A 22,632-nucleotide genomic window follows, 5' to 3' on the forward strand; every position below is an offset into this window, starting at 1 on the left:
TGCTTAGAGGGTTTTTCCAACCCAAAGCATTCCATGATTTCATCAGCTGCCACATGCCTCAGGTTGATGCCTGAGGGCACTGCTTCTGCACCACCCTCTGGAGCATCAGGATATATTTACTATTTAATGTGAAATAGTTAATTGTGGTGACTGGAGTGCCAGGAGTGCATGTGGCAGGATGGCACTTCTGGGAGCAGGTGGGAAGGGACTTTCACAGGAGGGCCTGAGGCCAGCGTGGGTTGATTTCCACACCAGGAGGGTGGGATGGTCAGTCTCAGATTTAACTGTGGACACATTTCCCTGGCTGGTGACACAGCAGCACATCAAAATCCCAAGGGTCAGGGAGTGGCTCAGGCACAGTACAGCTGTCATGCCCAACATTTCCCACTCACCCCTCCAGCTGGGAAGGATGTACTGGGGAGAACCCTGGCCTGGTGGTGAAATTTCTCTCTGGCTGGAAGAGGAGAAACATGTGAAAGTGGAAATAATCCCTTTTAAAAGGGAAAATACATTGTTGGGATATATAAACTTGGCAGGATCTAGCTTTCTGCCAATCTCTGTGTGGTCACTCCTGGCTTGAAATGTCCAGGACAAATACCTCCTATTTATTAAGGATAAAACAACAGATTCATCTGAGGAGATGCCATAATTTTTGGTGTCCAGGAAAGTTACACTGAGTAGGAAAAACAGACCAAGCTCCTGTGGAGCTGAGCCTGGGCTGCTGGTGCCCTCTGCTGCTAACACTACTCACATGTTATTCTTTTCTATTCAGGAAAGAAAGAATTCCAAACTGTGTTTTATGTTTTTAATACATTTTTTATTGCAGTCACCTCTACATGATTCACAGGGTTAATGCCTTTTAAACCTCTATGCTAGTAAAGTAGAAATTAATATTGATATTTAATGATAGGACTAAACAGGAAATAAAAAAAATGCAGTGGAAAGATGCACAGACTGTCAGGGATTTTCAATTAAGTACAGAAAGAATAAGTTTAATGAAGACACTTAAAAGAGCTTATCAGTCTTTGTAACACTTTTACAGGAAAATCTGAATAAACATTAATAAAAGGAACTTTCCTATTTAGTAGAAAAAACACACTGGGCAACAAAAATAAAACCAACCAAACATATACATATATAAAGCAACATAAGGTGAAGTAGGACAAAGTGATGGAATTGCTCATTTCCTCCAGTGGCTTCTGCTCTGTGGAGCAGCAGCTCCATGCTGAGAAACACAAGCACAGGTGGAGTGGTGAGGAACCCTGAGATTCCAGAAATTCGGCTGAAATCGGGTTTGATTCCAACAGGTCTCACCAGAGCCTTGTCAACAGCATCACTGTGTCATCCTTCTCCATGCACTTCCTCCTTGTTGGCTTTCCAAACAGTGAAAGGCACCGTAGCCAGGGCCAGGCAGCTCATTGGGAACTGGCAAAGTCCCCATGTCCTTGCTGACCCCATTACCTGCACAGCCTCAGGCTGGAAACACACATTTCTACAAGTCTTAATGAGGCTTCGTTTTAAAAAACCTTAAAAACGGGCAAGTGTTATGCTGTGCTCAAATGTAACACTCAGCAGCCAGGAAAGGACCTCCACAGCACGGTTATCCAACCCAAAATTTATTCAAAGTTAACAATCTGAGCTACATTTTACAGGCTTTTCTCCCCCTCCTGCCCTAGGGAGGTGCAATGCAGCACAGTTCAACAGCTTTTAGTCCAGATCCTGACAGGATGAGGGCAGCAAGGGAAAGCTAAGCCTCTGTAACTTCAAGCAAGCTCTCTGTATGACTTCTGTTACCTTTCAGAACTTCCATTACACTAACTGATCATGCTGCTTCATCTTTTTGCTCTTCTCCTCAACATCTTTCAGCACATCCTGCAGTTTCTTAGAGCTCTGCGTCAGGAGGGCAAAGCTCTCCTTGAAGTTGCCTGCCCCGTGCTCCCTGCAGATATTCTCAAGCCCATCAAAGCACTGCAAAATCTTCTCCAGCTCGGCCCTGACAACTTTCTGCTCCTCCAGCTCTGCTCGCAGCGCCTGCTCCGCGGCCGCCTCGGCCCTGCACTGCTGCTGCAGCTGCTGCAGCTCATCCTGCAGCGCCTGGAACTCCTCCTTGCTGTAGCGATACTCCTCCTGCACCCTGTCCTCCGGCAGCAGCACGTTCTCAGGGATGTTCAGCACCAGCTGCAGCAGCATTTCTTCCATTTTAGCGAACAGCTTATCGAAGTGCTCCTTCATGAAGAGCAGGAATTTCTCGGTGCATTTCCGGATCTGGGAAGGGCTGATTTTGCAGCCGGGAATGCCGTCCAGCTTCTTCAGCATCACGCCCTCCACCACCAGCATCATTTCGAAGAGGTAGTCCTGGAAGGCGATGTAGACGCGCAGCATGCAGGTCTGAGGGGTGAACCCGAAGAACTGCGTCTCGTAGGCCATGGGATTCACCGACATGGCAGCGGGGGGGTCGGGGCGGCCGGGCCGTGAGGGGAAGCGGGTCTCACAGGGCTGCCCGGCGTTACCCGAGGCAGCAGGGCCGCTCCTCCCGCCGGGGTTCGCGGGCCGAGCGCGGTGCCCGGTGCCGGTGCCCAAAGACAGAGCCACAGCTCAGCCGTGCCGCCGCCACCGCCGCTTTCCCGCCTCGCTCGAGCGCCTCAGGGCACCCCCTCCTGCAGCCAATCAGCGCCAGCCAGAGCACCCGCGCCGCCCAATCACCGAGCGCTGTGGGCGGGCCAAGAGCAGGGAGCGCACGGCCGCGCGCTGGCGGCTTAGCCAATGAGAGCGCGGAGCGGTGGGCGGACGCTGCAGTGCGGCCAATAGGAGCGCGGAGAGGCGTCAGCGAGCGGCACACTAGGCCAATGAGAGGGCAGAGTGGTAGGAGGGCGCTGCGGCTTGACCAATGGGAGCGCGGTGCGTCAGGCGGGCGCGGCGCCGGGCGGGGCGGGGCGGGCGGTGCCGCCAAGATGGCGTACCAGACGTTCCGGCAGGAGTACCTGCAGGTGCCGCCCGTGACCCGGGCCTACACCACCGCCTGCGTCCTTACCACCGCCGCCGTGGTCAGTGCGCGCCCGCCGCCCCGCCCGGGCGCCAGCGCCGCCTGACGGGGCCGAGGGGCGCGGGGCGGGGAGGGTGATCCGGGGGGCTGCCCGGGAGGGAGTCGTGAGGGGGATTGGGAGCGGGGCGGGCGCGGGAGCCGTGGAAGGGGAGCTCTCGGGCACCGACACCGCCCAGAGCCGGGTGTGGAGCCCTGAGGGCCCCGTGAGCGAGGGGATCCCCGAAACCGGCCCGGGGAGGTGCAAAGTGCGAATAAATACCAGCAACGCCAGCGGGTTGTGTCGAGGCTCCCACTTGCCAGAAAGCTCGCAGTGCTGATTGAGGACTTGTTGGGCTCTCTTTGGCACACAGGAAGGGGTTACTGGTTTGGGCGTGTATCTTTTCTTTTTTTTTTTTCCTTCTTGTATAGATCCCATCAAAATGTTTTCTTTCTTTTTCAGCAATTAGAACTTATCACGCCCTTCCAGCTGTATTTCAACCCTGAGTTAATATTTAAGCACTTTCAAGTAAGTGGTTTCTGAAGCACGGGGAGGTTTTGAAGTGTGCTGTAGAGTTTGTAAGTGCTCGTCTTCTCAAAACTTAGTGCAACAACTTTTTGTATTGAAAATATACTTTTTAAAAGCTACTGAAGCCAGAGTGCAGACCACTGTACCTTAAAATAGGCCTTAGTTTCGTTTTCTGTAAATGAGCTTTCGGTTTCACTGTTACTTGCTTATCTGTTTAGACAATAAAAATAAGCTGTCGTGCTTAAAGTCCTTGTATTTGTCTTATTTCCAGATATGGAGGTTAATCACAAACTACTTATTCTTTGGACCGGTTGGCTTTAATTTTTTATTTAACATGATCTTTTTGTATCCTTCACCAAGTTGGGTTGGTTCCCTTGGCAAGCAGAGCTCCAGAGTGCAGGAATGTTGCTGTACCTGCACACAGAAAAGGTTGAGATCCTGGGAATTCAGCAATGCCAACTTTGCTGGTGTCATGAAAGGGCTTCAATGGGTCCTCCTTAAGTAGTCAAGAATTTTGCCAGTTACTTTTGTGGCGTCAAGAATTTGTACAAATTTGATCCTTCAGGTTGGTGCTGAGCTGGTGCAGAAAATTCCAGGTAATGTTTTTATCTCCTGGGTCATCTCTGCTGAAGTATCCAGAGAAACCCAATTGATGCAGTAAATTGATAAAAAAAACTTTTTAGCTGATTTGAAGTAGAATTGAGTTATTTTCTGCTTGGATCTGTCTTCAAACTCTTTTGCAATGGAATTTTCCTGACCTGTGGCCTCAGATACCGGTACTGCCGCATGCTCGAGGAAGGCTCTTTCCGGGGTCGGACGGCAGATTTTGTATTTATGTTCCTTTTTGGAGGACTTTTAATGACTGTATCCTTTCTGTTTTAATTCCAAACTCCTTCGGTAGAGCTAAAGATGTGTGAATGATTATTGAAACTGTGTTGTTACTGTTACCTTAATATAGTTTGTTGCACAAGGAGTACTGATATTTGTTGTGGTGGTTTTACATACTTTGGGATTATTATTGGTTTTTCAGGTTTTTTCTGCTTGATCATAGAAATGAGGTTATCAGGGGGCTGCTCAAGTGTGGGATCATGCTCAGGTTGTCTGTGAAGAATTAATTTATACTTTAATAAGATTATTCATGCTGTAGGTACCCCAAATGTGCTGCAGCTGTTGGATTTGATGGACAGTAGTTTGGTGTACTTGAACCTGGGAAAATGAAGTTACCAGCTGTATGGAAAACATGGGATTACAAATTAAACTGTGGAATTCCTGACCTCACAGCTCTTTCCTTAACAACCCATGCCAGCTTTTTGGGCTGTTTGTGAACTTGGTGTTCCTGGGCCAGGCATTCACCATCATGCTGGTGTACGTCTGGAGCCGCAGGAATCCCTACGTCCGCATGAACTTCTTCGGTCTCCTCATCTTCCAAGCCCCTTTTCTGCCCTGGGTATTGATGGGCTTTTCACTGCTCCTGGGGAACTCCATCATTGTGGATCTCCTGGGTGAGCAGTGGCAACAATCACAAGGATCTGTTCCTCCTCATGTTTGATATGAAACAGAAAATGTGGACAAATCCAAGGGCTAAATGCCCTAATGCTTGGTATTAGTTGTTCTAGTATATTTATACCAGGCTTTTCTGATTTCTGTCCATTGTAGAATGTTTTGTGCTGTAATAAGGATGGAAGGAGTTTCTGATGTTTTGGCTGTTTATTGCTTGGAATTTGCCCTGATGGATCATCTGACTGTGGCATCAGTCTACTAAAATAAAATAGTTTATATTACTATTTTATCAACTCTAATAGAGACAAAACATCAGTATTTTTAATAATGATGAGCAGTTTTCCCTGTATTAATGTCCAGTAATGTAAATTAAGCTTTTTACCTGCTGCTAGCTTGCTTCCTTAGGGTTTTTATTTCTGTATCTTTGTATTTTCTGTAAAAGAACCAATGTGTGTTGTTTTCCTGAAAACTCTAGTGTAAAGCATTTGAGAGTTGTAAAGGAAAAGTATCAAAAAATCACCATTTGGCTTTTGTTTCCATACCAGGCATTGCTGTTGGGCATATATATTTTTTCTTAGAGGATGTCTTTCCCAATCAGCCTGGCGGTGGGAGGCTGCTGAGAACACCGTCTGTCCTGTGAGTATTGGTGCCTGCTTTGGAACAGACATGGGAAAAGTGCTTGTTTGGAAAATTGTTTGTAGTCCAGTCACATCAGCTCCTGGTGAATTGGGCAGAGACAGAATTGGGGGCTGCCTGTACTTGTGTTTTTTACTGAAATCATGTTTGTAAACAAGAATGTGTGTAAGTGGGAACTAATTTATTTGGGAGAAGAGCTAAAGGATTTTACCTGTTGTCTTTTTGGTAACATTTGGCAGGCTTTGCTGACAGCTTTTTTTGGTATAAGGTACCTAATGTTTTTTTCTTCTGTAAGTCATCCTCACTTAACAATTTGGGGAAAAAATACCCTCAGTGTTTATAGTATTGAGTGCTGCTGCTCCCACTCAGTTCCCTCTTGTGTGGAGGTTCTAATCCTGTGTGGTGCTCTCCCAGAACAGCTCTGATGATTGTTTTTCATGGAATCATAGAATATCCTGAAGATACTTGTCATAGAATACTTACCATAAATAATACTTATCATAAATAGCAGAAGCTGAACCTCTTCAATCTTGATTTGAGATCTCGTTCCTGGTAGCTCTGAACTGGAGAGCAAGAGTGACTTGGGCATAAATCCCACTCCCTGGGCAGGCTGTTCCACGTTCACCATGTAAGCAGTTTTGATCTTCTTGTGAAACATGTATTCTAAAAGATAACAATCCTCTGTGTTTTCCAGGAAGGCAATATTTGACACGCCGGAGGATGACCCCAATTACAACCCCTTGCCAGAGGAGCGGCCAGGGGGATTTGCCTGGGGAGAGGGGCAGCGCCTCGGGGGATAATCAGAGCCTGTGCCAAAGCCCACCCACCCCTGGGAGAGACTGGCCTGGATCCAGTCCCACGTGGGGACTCTCCTTCCCCAGGGCAGAGAGGACTCTCTGACAGCTCTATGGTTTGGAATACAAGCACTTTATGAAATGGCAGTCTCATCCAAGACACTCCCAGCATCTTTCCCAATCAGGGAGTTCATTGTGCTGGACATAATCTAAATCCAGTGGAGCCAAAAATTTAAAACTGGAAACCATTTCCTGTTAACTTCAGTTAACAAGGCCACAAGTACTTGTTTCAAGTGATTTCTAAAGCATTTTTTTCAAGTTATTTGATACATGAAACTCTGTGGGAAACTTTACAGGGGACAAACCCAACTTTTTGGGTTTTGACTCATTTTTTTATTCTTGGTTAAAACAACTACAAGATGATTGAAAAGCTGTGTCACTATATCAATGGCAAAAGGTTTTTTTAATCTGAGGTGCTGCTGTCTCCAGTCGTCTTTGAATTGCAAGGAATACATCGTTTACCATCATGCAGCTTCTCACTCTGCCAGTTGGGTTTCTGGAATATTCTGCAGGCCATGGCTACGTTTTGGTGTTTTTTTCCCCAAGGATTGTGTGTTCAGCTGCCCAGTTTTGAGTCTGACTGGTGGTTAAATAGGTGTGTCTGCAAAATCCATCCCCATGTGCCCACTGCTGTCACTGAATGACCAGCAGCACTAGGGAAGGAAACTTGTCTGGAGTCAGGACTCAGAATGATGGCGAGTTGAATAAAATGTCTTGTGGATCCTTTTTGGTTAATCCTCTGTATCATCCTGTAGTCTTGAGGCAGCAGGTGAAAAAGCAGAGGCTGGAAAAAGCACATCCTGGAAGAGACAGGGATAAGTGAAGCTTTTTCCACAAGTGTCTCAGAGCTATGAGGCAACAGCATTGTCTGCTCAGGGTGTGAAATCCATGGTCTGTGGGTGAAGTTTGTTGTGGGAGGGCTGTGTCCAATGCAGGCCAGTGACCCTGAGTGGGATTTAGCTTAAAGATACATTGATTATAAATATCTCTGAAGAGCCACATTGGAATTTGGAGCTCAATTCAGCTCGTGATGATCAGTTGTTCCTAAATTGCTGTAGAAAGTACTGGGTATGTTTTTAGGTTTTGTGATTTTTATTGATTGTGTCATAATAGATAAAGAGAGCTAAAGCTGCATCTTCATTCTAAATTTTAGAGAATGGGCTCACCTGTGATATGTGATTATCTCATTTAAAACAATCAGATTTTGTTTTTAAAAACTGGCTATAGGTTTAAACTTTTTTAATTTATAAGTCCAGGAGAGGAATGTGTGGGGATGTCAGGGGAAATGCTTTGTCCACAAGCAGTGTGTTAAGTTCTGATAAAAGGTGTGAGATCATTTGTATCTGTTAAAGGTTATAAAAACTTCATGAAGCTTTGGGAGGTTTTACAGGTTTTTTGGTCTGTTTTTTGGGGCGGTCTTGGTTGTTTCCAGAACAGACTTTTAATACTCCTAGAGATCGAGAATTAAAGTATTTAGGACTATGTGGCTTCAGCATGGCTTATGAGACAGGAATTAGATCAAACCCGTGTTTTTTCGGGTTTTTTTTTTTGTAGTTCGGTCTTTGAGATCACCTTCGTAGCTTGTTGCTGGGACAAGTCATCAATGAGAACATGTCCCGACCCTGCCAGCAGCCGGCTGTCTGCCCTCTTTGGCTGGATTTGGGATTTTTCTGGGAGACCCCGAGGGGCGTTCAGAGCGGTGAGCGCTGCAAATGGTGCCGGCTCGGGACTACAACTCCCAGGATGCCTCGCGGCCGCGCGGTGCCATCATCACTGCGCCGGGGAGTTGCGAAGCGCGGCCCCGACGGGCCGGGACCGGACAGAGCCCCGGGACAGCGCGACAGGGGCGATGGCTCAGGACAGCGAGGGCCCTCCGGCCAAGCGGTTCAAGGCGGCTCCCCCCAGCACGCAGCCCCGGAGCGCCGCGCCGCCCGCACACGTGCAGCGCCGCTCGCTGCCCATCTCCGGTGCCCGCGGGCCGCTGCTGGCTCGGCTCCGCCGCCTCGACAGCGCCGTGCTCATCGGTGAGTGCCGCGGGCTGGGAAAGGCTGCTCAGTAACGGCTTGGGTGTAAATCTGGAATGTGGTGAGCAAGGGATGTAATGAGTTTTGTGCTTTGGCTGGTTAAGACAGCCGGGAACTTCGTTTTATGGAGAAAGCAAAAGTATTTCCTGCTCCTTTCGCCATCCACATGGAGTTCAGTCAAAGGCAGATGGCAAAACTCTCCTATTCAGAAGTGTCTCCTCAGCTACTGACTTTATTCACTGACTTTATGATGCTTTTTGCTAAATTGACTGACTTTATGATGCTTTCTGTGAGTCCAAAGTAATAAGCTTTTTGTCAGACTTACAGGAACTGAAGACATACAACTTCCCACCTGGTAGTCTAAAGACTCAGCATTTGTTGGAATTAAATTTAGAAAAAAAGCTTTCTGTCTCACTCCTATTAGTGTCACACTGCAGACACTTCACCTCCAGAAAGGCTGGAATATGTTTCTAAACCAGAGTGTGGCTGGAGAGCACCTGGGTGGAGGGAACTCTGCAGAGAAGTCGCTCAGCAGCAAGAGGAGGGCACTGGGTTCTGTCTCTGACCTGCCACTGCTTTGTGGTGGGACTTCCTTTCCCTGTCTTCAGCCTCCCCATCCTGCAACAGGGCTAAAAGTTAACATTTTTAAAAAGAGCTTGACAATGCTATAAAAGGGAGGGGAAGAAACAATTCTGTTTATGTTCCTTAGGAGAAACGGGCTCAGGGAAGACCACCCAGCTCCCTCAGTACCTGTATGAAGTAGGAATTGGCCACCCTGGCATCATTGCTGTGACCCAGCCCCGCAGGGTGGCAGCTGTCACCCTGGCTGCCAGAGTCGCCGAGGAGAAGAGGACAGAGCTGGGCAAGCTGGTAGGTTGATCTACAGATTAACTTTGGTTTAGTGCTGCAGTGGGGATGGCATCCTATCAGGCTTTAAAGGGTAGGATAATAACCAGTCACAGGGCTGATAGATTTAATTTTGTAATTAGTTTTGGGTTCCACGATATAAGAAGGATGTAAGGCTATTACAGAGTGTTCAAAGGAGTGATACTAAGATGGTGAATGGTCAGGAGGGGTCTGACCCTTCCATAATAGGAGTGGCTGAGATCACTTGGTCTGTTCAACTGGAGAAGTGGAGAGTTTGATCAAACCTCACCAAGGTCTGCAGCTTCCTCCTGAGGGACAGCTCCAATTTCTGCTCTCTGTGATCAGGGACAGGACCCAGGGAATGGCTGGAACTGTGTCAGGGGAAGTTTATGCTGGGTATGAGGAAAAGGTTGTTCCCCCAGAGGGTAGTGGGGCACTGAACAGGCTCCCCAGAGAATGGTCACAGCCCCAAGGCTGCCAGAGCTCCAGGAGCATCTGGACAATGCTCTCATGGATGCACAGGATGGAATTGTTGGGGTGTCTGTGCAGGGCCAGGGGTGGGACTGGATGATACCTGTGGGTCCCTTCCAGCTCAGGATATTCTGTGATTCTATAATTAAGTGAATGAAGAAAAATGTCCATCTAGCTGCTCAATGATGTGGTCTGTCTCTGTGCTATTTTACTTCTTGATTATTAACTGTGTTCTTCCATTTGAAAAAATACTGATTCATGGATAAAACAAAAAATATTGTGCTCTCTTCCATTGCTCCCTGTATTACAAATCATTGTCGAGGAGAGTGGAGTGCTGAATCTTGCAGGTCTGTGGGAGAAAAGTGGAGGAGAAAGACACCCTCCATAAAGTCTTTGGAGAGCACGGAATCATTTCTAGCAGGGGGAGGAAGGAAAGGAAACTTGGGAGGCATTTGTGATGAACTTCTCCTTAGGAAGAAGCCAGTTGAGAGCATCCTTTGGATGGCTTGTTAGATTTGGGAGATGAACTGTTCACAGACAGTAGATAAACTGTTCTGCTTTCCAGCACTTTCATGGAGTTCTGGTTGGCTGTGTCTGATGCAGTGACCAGAGGGCTTTGCAGTCCTTCCTTGTGGCTCGATGGCAGTGAGAAATGCCAGGCTTTGTGCTTGTGCTCCCTGTAATCCCTCTGTGATCCCTTCCCCAGGTTGGCTACACCGTGCGCTTTGACGACTGTTCGTCTGCCGAGACCAGGATCCGCTTCCTGACCGACGGCATGCTGCTCCGCGAGGCCATCGGGGACCCCCTGCTGCACAAGTACAGCGTGGTCATCCTGGACGAGGCCCACGAGAGGACCATCCACACCGATGTGCTCTTTGGGGTGGTCAAAGCTGCACAGAAGAAGCGAAAGGAACGGGGCCTGCGGCCACTGAAAGTGTGTTCATCTAGGATGGCTGCTAAGGGCAGGGTGGGGCTGGGCTCTGAGTGCTCTGAGCATCTCCTGGGGGCTTCCAAAGTGTTTGGAATTTCAGCCTGGACCAATTTTCTGTTCCTAAAAGATCCCTTTAAATCTGAATAGTTAAGGGTGTGGGCCTGAACAGCCTCTGAACAAGTTGTCTGGTCACTTCCATGTTATCTTCTTTCCACAAGAGCCCCCTGGGTGTGAGCTCTAGACTAGACCCGTGGTGCTGGGGAGGTTTTGGCACTGCTGCTGAGAGCATTCCAGGTGCAGGAGCTCTGGCTGTTGGGACAGCTGTGGGACATGCTCATTCCTGGGAAGGGCATTGCATGTGGGATGGGTGGACATGTCAGGAATTTACGGGAAAGCTCACTGGCTTTGCTGGAGGGGCCTGGCAGGGTCATTGCATGGTCTTGTTCCACACACCAGCTTATTTTACCACATCAACATATTCTGCTTGCATTAAAAAGCTGATGGTTTTAACAAGGGAGATCCCTCTCTTCTGTCCCAAACTCTGTGAGCTTTTAGCTGTTCTGAGCATGGTTGTCAGGATCCAGAAGCTGACTGCTGGCTGGTCCTGACTTGCCAGTGTGCAGCTGGCTGGAAGCTGCAGTGCTGACCCATCCTGTGCTCCTGTTGAAGGTGATCATCATGTCAGCCACGATGGACGTTGACCTGTTCTCCCAGTATTTCAATGGAGCTCCTGTCATCTATCTGGAAGGTCGGCAGCATCCCATTGAGATCTTCTACACCAAGGAGCGGCAGAGTGATTACCTGCAGGCAGCTCTGGTCTCCATCTTCCAGGTCCACCAGGTATGGGGGTCTCTCCAGGTTTGTGTCCCTCTGGGGCCAGGGATTGGCGTTTTGTGCCAGGATGTTTGACTGCCAAACACCTGGATCGTTGTGTCATTTCAATAAAACTGCGTTTAGTGCTGTGAAGTTGCTGCTGCTGCTGGGATTTTGGACCTGTGTATCCAGGCTGGAGCTGAAAGGAGACTGCTCTGCAAAGCTCTGTGGTGTCAACTCAGGCCTAAAACCTGAATGTTCCTCTCACCTGAGTTCTCTCTACCTGGATGTTGCTGGACAGTCATTTAAGGACACAGCAATTCCTCCACCCTCTTAAGACTTAATCACTCAAAATGTGACTTACCCTTCACCTCTGGTGCACCCATTGGGAATTCAGGCTGTTGCATACCTTGTACCACATGAGTGTCTTTTCTTCCTTCTTTTCCTGCTTCACTGACTTGCAGCCAGGGCCACATCTCATTACCATCTCAGTTTTTCTTCCCTATCCAAACCCTCCTAACTTGCTTTTTCCTCTGGTTCCAGGAAGCCCCTGCATGCCAGGACATCCTGGTGTTCCTGACTGGTCAGGAAGAAATTGAAGCAATGACCAAAACCTGTCGAGACGTTGCCCAGCATCTCCCTGAGGGCTGCCCACGGATGACAGTGCTGCCCCTTTATGCTTCTCTGCCCCACTCCCAACAGCTCCGTGCCTTTAAACCTACCCCTGAGGTGAGGGAATGTGAATTTGAAAGAAACATGGGGAGTTTAAGAGGTTAAAGTAGTCTGTACTGATAGTAAACAAAAGTCTCCACTGGCTTTAGGCTGAGTGGTTCCATTGTGGTGTAAGACACTGCAGCTGTGATGGTTTTAACAGATGCATCCAGTAAGTCATGTGGGATCATAAAAAGAAGGAAGGACTAGAGGGAGTGAAAAGGGCAGAGGAATTGAAATTTTCCCCATTTCATCAGAATTTTTTGTCCATATCACAAAAAAGCTACAGCAGCTAATGGGGGAAATACTAAGAAAGCTGAAAACCTGGAAATGTTTGTCAGAGCCATAAGAAAAGCAATTTGTGCTGCCTCAGGCTCTTTTGTACCTACTCAGCAGATAAATAAGAATGCAAATGTTGTGCCAGAAATGAAACCAAAATTGTTAAAAGATATATTGAGAGCAGCTGTTCTGGTGGTGCATTTTGTTGCAACTGGAGGCACATATTTTAGAAGCTGATTAGAAAGTGGAGATTACCATAGTTTATGAGAGCTGGCATAGCAAGCACAACGTATGCTCACAATGTGATGCAGGGCTTGGCCCACACTGGCCAAAAGCAGCAGAATTTCTGAGTTGCAGCTGTTCTAAGGTGGCTTTGGACTGGGATTGATTTGTCCTTCTTCCCAGGGCTGTCGCAAAGTGATTCTCTCCACCAACATCGCAGAAACCTCCATCACCATTGCAGGAATAAAATTCGTTGTGGACACAGGCATGGTCAAAGCCAAGAAGTACAGCCCTGGTGAGGAATTCTGAGCAGCAGGGCAGAGATTGGGTTTGGGCTTGTAGAAGCTCCTGGAGGCCATGAGCCCCACTGAAAGAGGGTTTCAAACATCCTCTGTGCTGTTTGAATTAATGTCCCAGGTTTGGGGTGTGGAGCAGTATCTTTATGGGGTTTTTTTGAGTGTCAGCCATGAGGGGTTAAAAATCTGTCAGAAGTGAATCTCCTCCTCATGAACACAGCATAGTTCACTGTGCTTCAGGGTGCCTGAACCAGCTGAGCTCTGAGCAGTGTTTGGGTGGCAAACCCTGGGAATTCTTACTGTTAATCCTCCATGGTTTCCAAAGCTGTGGCTTGCACAGGCACTGACTGAGGTGATACTTTTCCATGCTTTTCCAGAAACTGGCCTGGAAGTGCTGGCAGTGCAGCAGGTGTCCAAGGCCCAGGCCTGGCAGCGCACAGGGAGAGCAGGGAGACAGGAGAGTGGCATCTGCTATCGGCTCTACACAGAGGAGGACTTTGAGAAGTTTGATGAAATGACAACACCTGAGATACAGAGGTGAGGAAAGAACCATCACACTCCTTGCCTCAACTCTTTTGCAGCTGGAGCTGCGGGAAGAGCTGAGCAGCAAAACTGGATCTAGGGGCTGATGAGGTGACTTAAGAAAAATGGAAGTGTGGGGAGTAAACAGAAAAACTGGAAAATGTTTGCTCAGGATGAACAGTTGAGCACTGAGTCTCCAAACACATAAGGCTATAGTTCTCCTGACTACCCTCTAGGTCTTGGATTTGCCTCTTCCTAGGAAGTAAGGCCTCACCAGCAGCATCAGACTATTCTCTGTCAAGTTGCAGCACAGCCTGAGACTCTATCTCAGCTTATATTAAAAAAAAAAAAAAAATTAGAACTATCTCAGTTGGGTTTTTTTTGCCTATGCAGGTGTAACCTGGCCAGCGTGGTGCTTCAGCTCCTGGCCCTGAAAATTCCCAACGTGCTCACCTTTGACTTCATGTCCAAACCATCTCCTGGTAAGTGGCTCCAAAGGCAACCTTGGAAAAAGAGCAGGGAGCAGTCTTGAGTCATAAAGTGCATGAAGGTGTGCCCTGACTGCCAAGGGAAGCCAGAGTATATTGGAAAAGGTTTTTCTCCTGGATAGAGGAGGATAAACCACAGTTTGGGACCCTGATTTCTCTAAATGCAAAGTACTTGTCCCTCTGGCCAGGGGAGGGAGGCAGTGATGGAACCAGCTGATCCTTCACATCCCTCAGTGGGAGGCAGGAGGTCTCAGAGCCCAACATCCTTGTTTTGGCAGATGCTATTCAGGCAGCAATTGATCAGCTGGACCTGCTGGGAGCTGTGACACAAAAGGAAGGTCAGCTTGTCCTGACCCCCCTGGGAAAGAAAATGGCAGCCTTTCCACTGGATCCAAAATTCTCCAAGGTAAAAACTGCAGAAAAATTAACTTTTTTTATCTCATGTACTCATCTCTTTATCATTCGTGTTTCTCTTTCAAACTCCTTAAACAAGGTGTGAAATTTGGGTTGTTTGCAGCTGTACTGGTATATTTGCTGTACATTAGTGTACATAATTTACAGCCCTTGTGCTGGATTGCTTTTCATTTGCTGTTTAATTCAGAGGGACTTTTAAAAAGATAATTTCTTTCCTCTGGTACATCTGAAGGTGAACAAGGCAAATTTCCTTGCCATTTTCAGGATTGTTTAGCGGGTCCATGAAGTGTCTAGTGCTGCAGTTGGTTTCAGTTTCTGTATTTGTACTGTTTATGCACTGGCCAGTCTCAGGAAGAAGCCTGGCAAGTGCTTGGTGGGCCCATAGGAGGATTTTCAGCTGTCCCTAAGCACTGATGTTTATGAGACTGTCTTAAGCAATGTTTGGTCAAGTTTCTGGGCTGCCACGGAGCAGAAAGGTCTGCCCAGCTGAAGTGTGTTTGGTTGACCAAAGATGAGTTTTGTTGTGTCTTTGCAGGCCATCCTCGTGTCCCCGAAGTTCCACTGTGCAGAGGAGATCCTGACCATCGTGTCACTGTTATCAGTGGACAGTGTCCTCCACAACCCCCCTGCCCAGAGGGACGAGGTGCAGGCTGTCAGGAAAAAATTCATCTCCAGTGAGGGGGACCATCTGACCCTGCTCAACGTGTACAGAGCCTACAAGAATGTCAATGGGCACAAGGTGGGATGAGCTGAGGCTGCCAGTGCTGTCTGGGCTCATGGGGTGAGGAGTTTTTAGCAGAGAGCAGAATGACACCTACATCCTCCATGGCTGGTGCCACAGGCATCCCCCAAAGCAGGGAGAAGAGAGGGCTCCTCCTTTACAGCTGGGGAATTGGAGGAAGTTTAGCTGACAAAGGTTTCTACAGGAAGCTCTAGTAAAGCTGCTCATCAAAACTTTGTGGGGCCAGTTCTGTAATCACAGCCAGGTCTCTTCTTTCCCTGGTTCCAGTTGGAAACAGGAAGGAGTAGAAGAATTTTGAGACTTGATAATAAATACCTGGACGTGCTCTGTGACACGATTTATTGCAAAAATACTGAGCATATTTAAAAGCAGATTTGGATTTATCCTACCCTATCAACCCCTTAGATTGATTTGTGGATCTGTTTATCCCATTCCTTGCAGCATCTGTCATTCTTACCTAATTTGTTTTCACCACCTGTGGGATGGCACCTGCTGTTTTGCAGCACTTGGTGGCCTTGCAGAGCAGCTCTGAGTGGGAAGAGAACCACCACATGTTTCTTAGCACTGTGGGAGAGAATCTAGACAGAGGGGAGTTAATGGGGGGTAAAAATAGGACCAGGAAGGGGGTCAGCACCTTTTCTCTGAGGCAGATTGTAGGGGTGATTTTGCTTTTCATGGTATCCAAAGGCTGTCATGCCCCTGGGATGAAGAAATGTCCCCTTCTAACTCCTGGTGTCTCTGTTGCAGGGATGGTGCAGAGAGAACTTTATCAACGGCAGGAACATGAAGCTGATGGCAGAAGTCAGAGCTCAGCTCAGGGACATTTGTGTAAAGGTAACTTGCTGCCATATTCTATTTCTCTGTTTCACCTGTTTGGTATTTTCCCAAACTGATGTCACTGTGCCCCAAGTCCCAGGAGTGACAAAATTGTGGGGTTGCTTTCAGTCTCCCATATGGAGGCTGGGTAAAATTCCTGACTATGCAGTTGCATTCCAGCATCTTAAAGCTGCAGGGCTTAGTGAGTCAAGGAGAAATGGGAACCTCTGAGGAGGCTTCTCAGGGGGAGGACAGGTTTTCCTAAGGATTGTTCCAGAACTAATGATCTAGTGCAGGTGGAACTGTGCTGTGTGTGCCACAGAGTGCTGTCAGCCTCGGCAGCCCGTGCTGGCTGGTTTCTTCATGGAGTCAGGAATTCACTGTGACAGCAGCCTCCCATCAGTGCTCTTTCTGCTGGGCATAGCATGGGAGCTGCTGCTCAACCTCTGGCGGTCTGTAGTGACATGGGAGCCACCCTCTGGGGTATCATTTGTGAATGGTGGTTAGCCTAAAACTCACTTCCAGAAGTAGAGTGCCGATCCATTTTGTTGGCTCTTAGGCTGGATTAGCCTAGCAGCCACCCGAGCTGAATTCCCAGTGGTCCCCAGGTGTTCTGATGCAGGAAAATCCCCCAGGATTTCTGACACAGCCTGCTGAAAGAGGGCTGTATCCCCATGAGGGTGCACATACTCATTGCTCATCTCCTGTCTCCCAGCTGTCGATGCCACTCGACTCCTCCCGCGGGGACACGGCGAGCGTCCGGCGCTGCCTGGCTCACAGCCTGTTCATGAACGCGGCCGAGCTGCGGCCTGACGGCACCTACAGCACCGTGGACTCTCACCAGGTGGTGGCCATCCACCCCTCCTCCGTGCTGTTCCAGTGCAAGCCAGCCTGTGTGGTGTACAACGGGCTGCTGCGCACCAACAAGTGCTACATGCGCGACCTGTGCGTGGTGGATGCAGAGTGGCTGCTCGAGGCTGCGCCCGAGTATTTCCGCAGGAAGCTCCGGACAGCCAGGAACTGACCCCAGGTTCACCTTCAAGCTGGTTCAGCTTCACCTTAAAAGACATATTTTTTAATTTTTTTTTTTAATGAACATATGTATAGCAGGTTTTATATAGGCAGGATGATTTAAGTGTGTTTAAGGAAGGGGATGGGTATTTATTTAGGATGGATTTATATTTTTTTTCCCAGAATAAAGGAGCCATGGTGAAAATCCAAATCCTGTGTGTTGTTTTGTGAGGCACAGAGCTAATGACCATGGGACAGTCAAGGACCAGGCCTGGTGTTCTCAGTTCTCATGAGAGTGTGTTTGCTGTCAGCAGTGTGGGCTTAAGATGTGAAGGTGGAGCAGGGAATCTGTGCTTCGTTTGCAGAATGAACTCTGTGCATGTGCAATGCCAGATACCTGGGTGGAGTTGGGAGTTAAATTCTGGTCCTTTGATGGGGTGTTATCAGTCTGATGGGGTGGTACTGATGCCCTCCTACTCCAGCCTTGCAGTGAGCAGCAGTTGGGGCTTCTGTGCTTCTCAATAGCAAGCACTAGTGACAGCCTTTGGACAACGGGAATGCTTGCTGCCAGGAACTATTGCCTTGGTCAGTCTTCCCTCTAACATAGTCGTTGCTCAGAGAGCAAAAAAACCCCAACCATTCCTTTTTTGTTTTTCTGAGGACCCTGCCACCCTCTGGCCTGCCCACTGCTGGGTCTAATTAGGAGTGGGATAAAGCTGTTCATCCCACATCCCTAAAGCTCCCTTTGTGCTTCACTGGAGAAGAGGCCTGTACGGGTGCTCTGTCCTTGCCATCCCTGCCCATTGTATTATCAGGGATCCCTAGGAGCCAACCGCTACACTTTCACTGCTGCCGGGGCCGGAACATTAACCCGTGGTTTCATCCGGACCGGGACTCGAACCTGTATCTCCAGAGTCCTTCCAGGGCCGGGACTGGAAGGCGTGGTGTCAGAGGGGGCGGGACTCGAACCGGCGGCTCGGCCGAGGCGGGACTCGAACCGGCGGTCTCCGGTTCCGCGCGGGGCCCGCCGGGGCCGGAAGCGGAGCGCGGTTCCGGGGAGGGGAGAGCTCGCCGCCGCTCCGTCCGCACCATGCTGCTCGCCCGCTCCCTGCGCGCCGCCGCCGCCCTGCTGCGCCCCGCGCCGCGCCGCCCGCTCAGCTCCGCGGCCCCCCGCGCCCTCCTGCCGCCGCCCGCCGCCGCTCCGGCCCTGGCGCGCTCGCTGTGGCAGCTGGGCGGCGGCGCGGGGCGGACGGCGCTGCTGCGGCCGCGGCGGGGCTCGGCCGGCCGCGTGTCGTGCGGGTGCGGCGGTCTGCACACCGAGGGTGAGCGGGGAGCTGCGGGGGCGCGGGGCGAGGGGACGGAGCGGGGCTGCCCTTGGGAGGGCACGGGGAGGACATGTGCGCTGCACCCCCTCCATCCCGGGAGGCACGTGGGGCTGGGGGAGCTTTCCCTATCCCCCCCTCTTTCCCTAACCCCCACTTTGCCTAACCTAACTCCCCCTTTCTGTAATCCCCGTTTTCCTTAGACCCCACATTTCCCTAAATTCCCTCATCCCCTAACTCTGCCTTTTCTCTACACTCCTGTTTCCCTACTCGCCCTCCTCTACCTCCTCTTTCCCTACTCGCCCTTCCCTAACCTCCTTTTCTCAACCCCTGTTTTCCCAAACCCACTTTCCCTACCCCTCCTTCCTTTCACCCCACCCTGCCTTTCCTTAACCCTCCCTTTTTCTTACTCCCCTCTTTCCTTATCCCTCCTTTCCCTAACTCCCTCTTTCCACAACCCTTCTTTCCCTAATATCCTTTTTTCCAACCCTCCTTTTCCCAACACTTCTTTCCCCACCCCTCCTTTCCCTGATCCCACCTTAATTCCCCCACTCTCCCTCACCACCCCTTTCCCTAACGCCCTTTTCTTTCCTTGCCAGGAGACAAAGCCTTTGCGCAGTTCCTGACAGATGAGATCAAGGAGGAGAAGAAGATCCAGAAGCACAAATCCCTGCCCAAGGTCTCCGGAGGCTGGGAGCTGGAGGTCCATGGCACAGAGGCCAAGCTGGTGCGGAAGATTGCTGGGGAGAAGTAAGTGGGGTCTGGGAAGGACCCCCGAGGGTGGGTGGGTCACAGTGACCGGGCTTCTCCAGGTGCTCATGCCCCAAACTGAGCAGTGCACAGGCTCGCTATTTTACCACTTTGGGCTAAAGGCACTTTTTTCACATCAGTTTGTTACTGTATTTTGTGTTACAAAGTTTCACGTGGTCTCCCTGCTTGAAAAATAACAGTTCAGGGAGCAGCTTCTCTCTTCTGTGTCTTTAACTACAGCACCTGGTTTTGTTCATACTCTGTTAATTCTGAACAAAGGCTTCAAAGACCCGTTTTGATGGGCATTTTTGGGGTGTGTTCAAGCGAATTGTTTCTGTTTCTTTTGCAGGATAACAGTTACATTCAACATCAACAACAGCATTCCACCCTCTGCTGAAGAAGACACGCAGGAACAGCAGAAACCTGATGAGCAGGAGGTAACTTTGCCTTGATGTGCACTTTAGTGTTGGGGACACGGAGGAAGGAGAAATTAGAGGAATTCTGAGACTTTTTAGCACCTTTCATTACCAAAAGGGGCTACAGGAGAGTGGGAGAGGAAACTTTGGACAATGGAATGGAGTGACAGGATAAGAGGGAATGGATTTTAACTGACAGGGAGTGAGGCTAGATTGGATATTGGGAAGAAATTGTTCCCTGAGAGGATGGGGTGGCCCTGGCACAGGGTGCCCAGAGAAGCTGTGGGTCCCTGCAAGTGTTCAAGGCCAGGTTTGGATGGGACTTGGAGAAACCTGGGATAGTAGAAGGTGTCAGGAACACCCAGTGCTGGATGGGCTGTCTTGCTGGGCTGTGCTGTGACTGCTTTGGCTCCTGTTCAGATTCCAGTGCTGATGCAACTGTTCTCTTATTTAGCCTGAACTTACATCAACTCCAAACTTTGTTGTGGAAGTAATAAAAGATGACACAAAACAGACCCTTGTCCTTGACTGCCATTACCCTGAAGATGAGGTGAGTATCACTGTGCTCCCATTGGATTTAATTGCTCTTTGTAGTCTCTTGCTTTTCTCAATCTGCACAATATCCAGTCTCCTGTTATTACTGTTAGTTTTATTTTTTAAATCACAAAATAAAGGCTTTATGTTTGCAAGAACTCTGGGGAGGAAATATCCCATGGCATTCCTCACATCCTGCCCTGGCATTGCTGATCAGCTGCTTGTTGGGCTGTTTATCGAATTACATTAGAGAAATAGGGATTAAAAAAAGGAGGGGAGAAAATAAAATTGAGAGCTTTTGTTCACACTGGTATTTGTAGTTTATTTTCTAAATGTTAAGAGATGTTTAACACCCAGTCCTGGCTGACAAAGGTGAGACAGACATGGGAAGGCATATTTAGAACCACACAGAAGAGGTTTTTATATATTTGTAAAATTCAGGCTGCTGATGTACATCAGGTCCCTTCTGGCAGCACAAGACTAAGGGATTTCCTGTGTTCTCTGCATGTCTGCATATCTGTTCTTGTCCTCACAGGCACATGCTGAGAGGGGAGAGGCACAGTTTCCCTGGCCTTGGGGCTTTTCCTGAGGTATTCCCAGCCTGGGGATGAGCTGGCTGAGCATGCCCACTAATTGCAGCTAATTGCATGTCTTGCATCTCTTTTCCTGTCTCAGATTGGACATGAAGGAGAGGAAGAAAGTGATATTTTCACAATCCGGGAGGTCAGCTTCCAGCCCACTGGGGAAGCTGACTGGAAGGACACCAACTACACCCTCAACACGGATTCCCTTGACTGGGTAGGTGCTAAAGGCCACAGAGGGCACTCAGCTCACCTCACCTGGCTGTCCCTGTGCTCCTGGATTGGAAATGAAACCTGTCAGGATGTCTGAGACAGGGATTCCCCTGCTCTGCCCCTGAGCTGGTAGTTCTGCTGCAGACCAAGGGTGTTTCCTGCTCCCACAATCGTGCAGTGCATTACCAGGAGTCAGAGACAGACAGGTGGAATTTCTTCCATTCCAGGTTTTCTAGGCTGATTTCCCAGTGGGGAATCGCCTCTGGAAATGCTTTGAGGCTTGTTAAACATCTTTTTGATCTGTGTGTTTAACAATGTAGCTTATCAGATACCATATGTAGATAAAGGCATCTGGGTGTGATATCTGATAAAATACATTGTGTCCTGGTTTTCCAGGTCTGTTGTTACAGTTGTAACTCTAAAAATATGCCCAAGAGTCTGGCTTCTTTATGTGCTCAAAGCCAGGATTTCAAAAGCTTGTTTTTTAGTTTGAGGCTGTCATATGTTTAAAACTGAAAGTAGAAGAAAGTCCTAGAGTGTATCCCCTTGGGAAGCACTCATGTTAAAATTGCTTAGAATATCTCACATGGCTTTTTTTTTCCCTCTCTGCCTTAAGGCAGAAAATTAATTAAAAAGTGAATGAAAAGGAAAGAACAAAGTTCATGACTATAAGATTGAAGTCTTTCAAACAAACATTTACATCAGATGGCACTTTTCCAAGGTGTTTAACAGTTCACCCCTGTGTGCAGGGGGCAGGCAGAGCATGACCTCTGTCATCCTTGACAGACTTCCCCTGCTGACTCCCCCAATCTGGGGATCATCTCCAGGGTGAAGCTCATTTGTAGTGTTGGGTTTGGGTTTATATGTCCTGTTCCATGGCCCTTTCCCTTCCAATGTTCCACCCAAGGTCAGGCCTGCCTGATTTTCCTGGGAAAAAAGTTCCAGTTGCCAGGGGGCATTTTAATGCACCCTACCCAGGTGTGCTCCACTAAGGAAGTTTCCTGTTCCTTGCTTCCAGGCTCTCTATGATCACTTGATGGATTTCCTGGCTGACAGAGGAGTGGACAACACCTTTGCTGATGAGTTAATAGAGCTCAGCACTGCCCTGGAGCACCAGGAGTACATTAAATTCCTTGAAGACCTTAAAAGCTTTGTTAAATGTCAGTAGGTCAGGCTAGGAAACTTATCTTCAAGTGTGGGTATTCCACAGTGCTGCTTCATCCAGCAATACCCAAATATATCTTCACAATGGATACAGAGAGTAAGTAACTTGGAAGGAAGGTGGAGAATGAGGATTCTCACTTGGATTTGGGGATGTCTAGTGATGGTGCAGCCCCAATCAAGTTCTCCAACATTACAGGCCAGAATTGCCTTGCCCTGCTTGGGGGGTTTTGTACAATTAAGAATGAATGTGAAGAATAAAAACTGTTCAACATATCACTGAAAAGGGTGGTTTCCTCTTCTTCCTGCTGAACCAGAACTGCCATGGTAGTGATGCCAGTGTTTGTCTGTGCCAGAGCTGCTGTGCCAGTGGTTGTGGCAGTGATGGTTGCTGATGGCAGAAGCACTTCTACTTAAACTGGTGCCTCCAATTGTTGCCTAGTGGTCTTAAGTTTAATTTTATTTAAACTTATTATTCAATTAATTTATTTAAGGTTTTAAGTTATATTT

The 22,632-nt window shown here is 48.7% G+C and overlaps 4 protein-coding genes across 4 annotated transcripts; 3 read left to right on the forward strand and 1 right to left on the reverse strand.

Moving 5' to 3' along the window:
- Positions 1–795: 795 nt before the first annotated feature.
- Positions 796–2,677, reverse strand: MIS12 (MIS12 kinetochore complex component). Its single transcript, XM_085078864.1, has one exon. It carries the CDS (start codon positions 2,440–2,442, stop codon positions 1,810–1,812), a length of 633 nt encoding a protein of 210 aa, XP_084934990.1. The 5' UTR covers positions 2,443–2,677; the 3' UTR covers positions 796–1,809.
- A 216-nt stretch (positions 2,678–2,893) lies between these two features.
- Positions 2,894–7,273, forward strand: DERL2 (derlin 2). Its single transcript, XM_085078862.1, has 7 exons — positions 2,894–3,044; positions 3,483–3,548; positions 3,820–3,893; positions 4,319–4,412; positions 4,855–5,050; positions 5,594–5,684; positions 6,379–7,273. Exons 1-7 carry the CDS (start codon positions 2,952–2,954, stop codon positions 6,482–6,484), a joined length of 720 nt encoding a protein of 239 aa, XP_084934988.1. The 5' UTR covers positions 2,894–2,951; the 3' UTR covers positions 6,485–7,273.
- A 140-nt stretch (positions 7,274–7,413) lies between these two features.
- Positions 7,414–17,339, forward strand: DHX33 (DEAH-box helicase 33). The gene is made up of 12 exons (XM_085078858.1): positions 7,414–8,562; positions 9,272–9,432; positions 10,607–10,834; positions 11,501–11,671; positions 12,188–12,373; positions 13,040–13,151; positions 13,530–13,689; positions 14,068–14,156; positions 14,441–14,568; positions 15,112–15,315; positions 16,066–16,152; positions 16,850–17,339. The coding sequence occupies exons 1-12, from the start codon at positions 8,040–8,042 to the stop codon at positions 17,156–17,158; spliced, it is 2,358 nt and encodes a 785-aa protein (XP_084934984.1). The 5' UTR covers positions 7,414–8,039; the 3' UTR covers positions 17,159–17,339.
- An 845-nt stretch (positions 17,340–18,184) lies between these two features.
- On the forward strand, positions 18,185–22,408 carry C1QBP (complement C1q binding protein). Its single transcript, XM_085078861.1, has 6 exons — positions 18,185–18,467; positions 19,067–19,217; positions 19,567–19,654; positions 20,088–20,183; positions 20,843–20,965; positions 21,980–22,408. Exons 1-6 carry the CDS (start codon positions 18,236–18,238, stop codon positions 22,127–22,129), a joined length of 840 nt encoding a protein of 279 aa, XP_084934987.1. The 5' UTR covers positions 18,185–18,235; the 3' UTR covers positions 22,130–22,408.
- Positions 22,409–22,632: the final 224 nt, after the last annotated feature.

Source organism: Lichenostomus cassidix, chromosome 19, assembly GCF_008360975.1.
Source record: "Lichenostomus cassidix isolate B80296 chromosome 19, HeHo_3.0, whole genome shotgun sequence".
Taxonomy (NCBI): Eukaryota; Metazoa; Chordata; class Aves; order Passeriformes; family Meliphagidae; genus Lichenostomus; species Lichenostomus cassidix.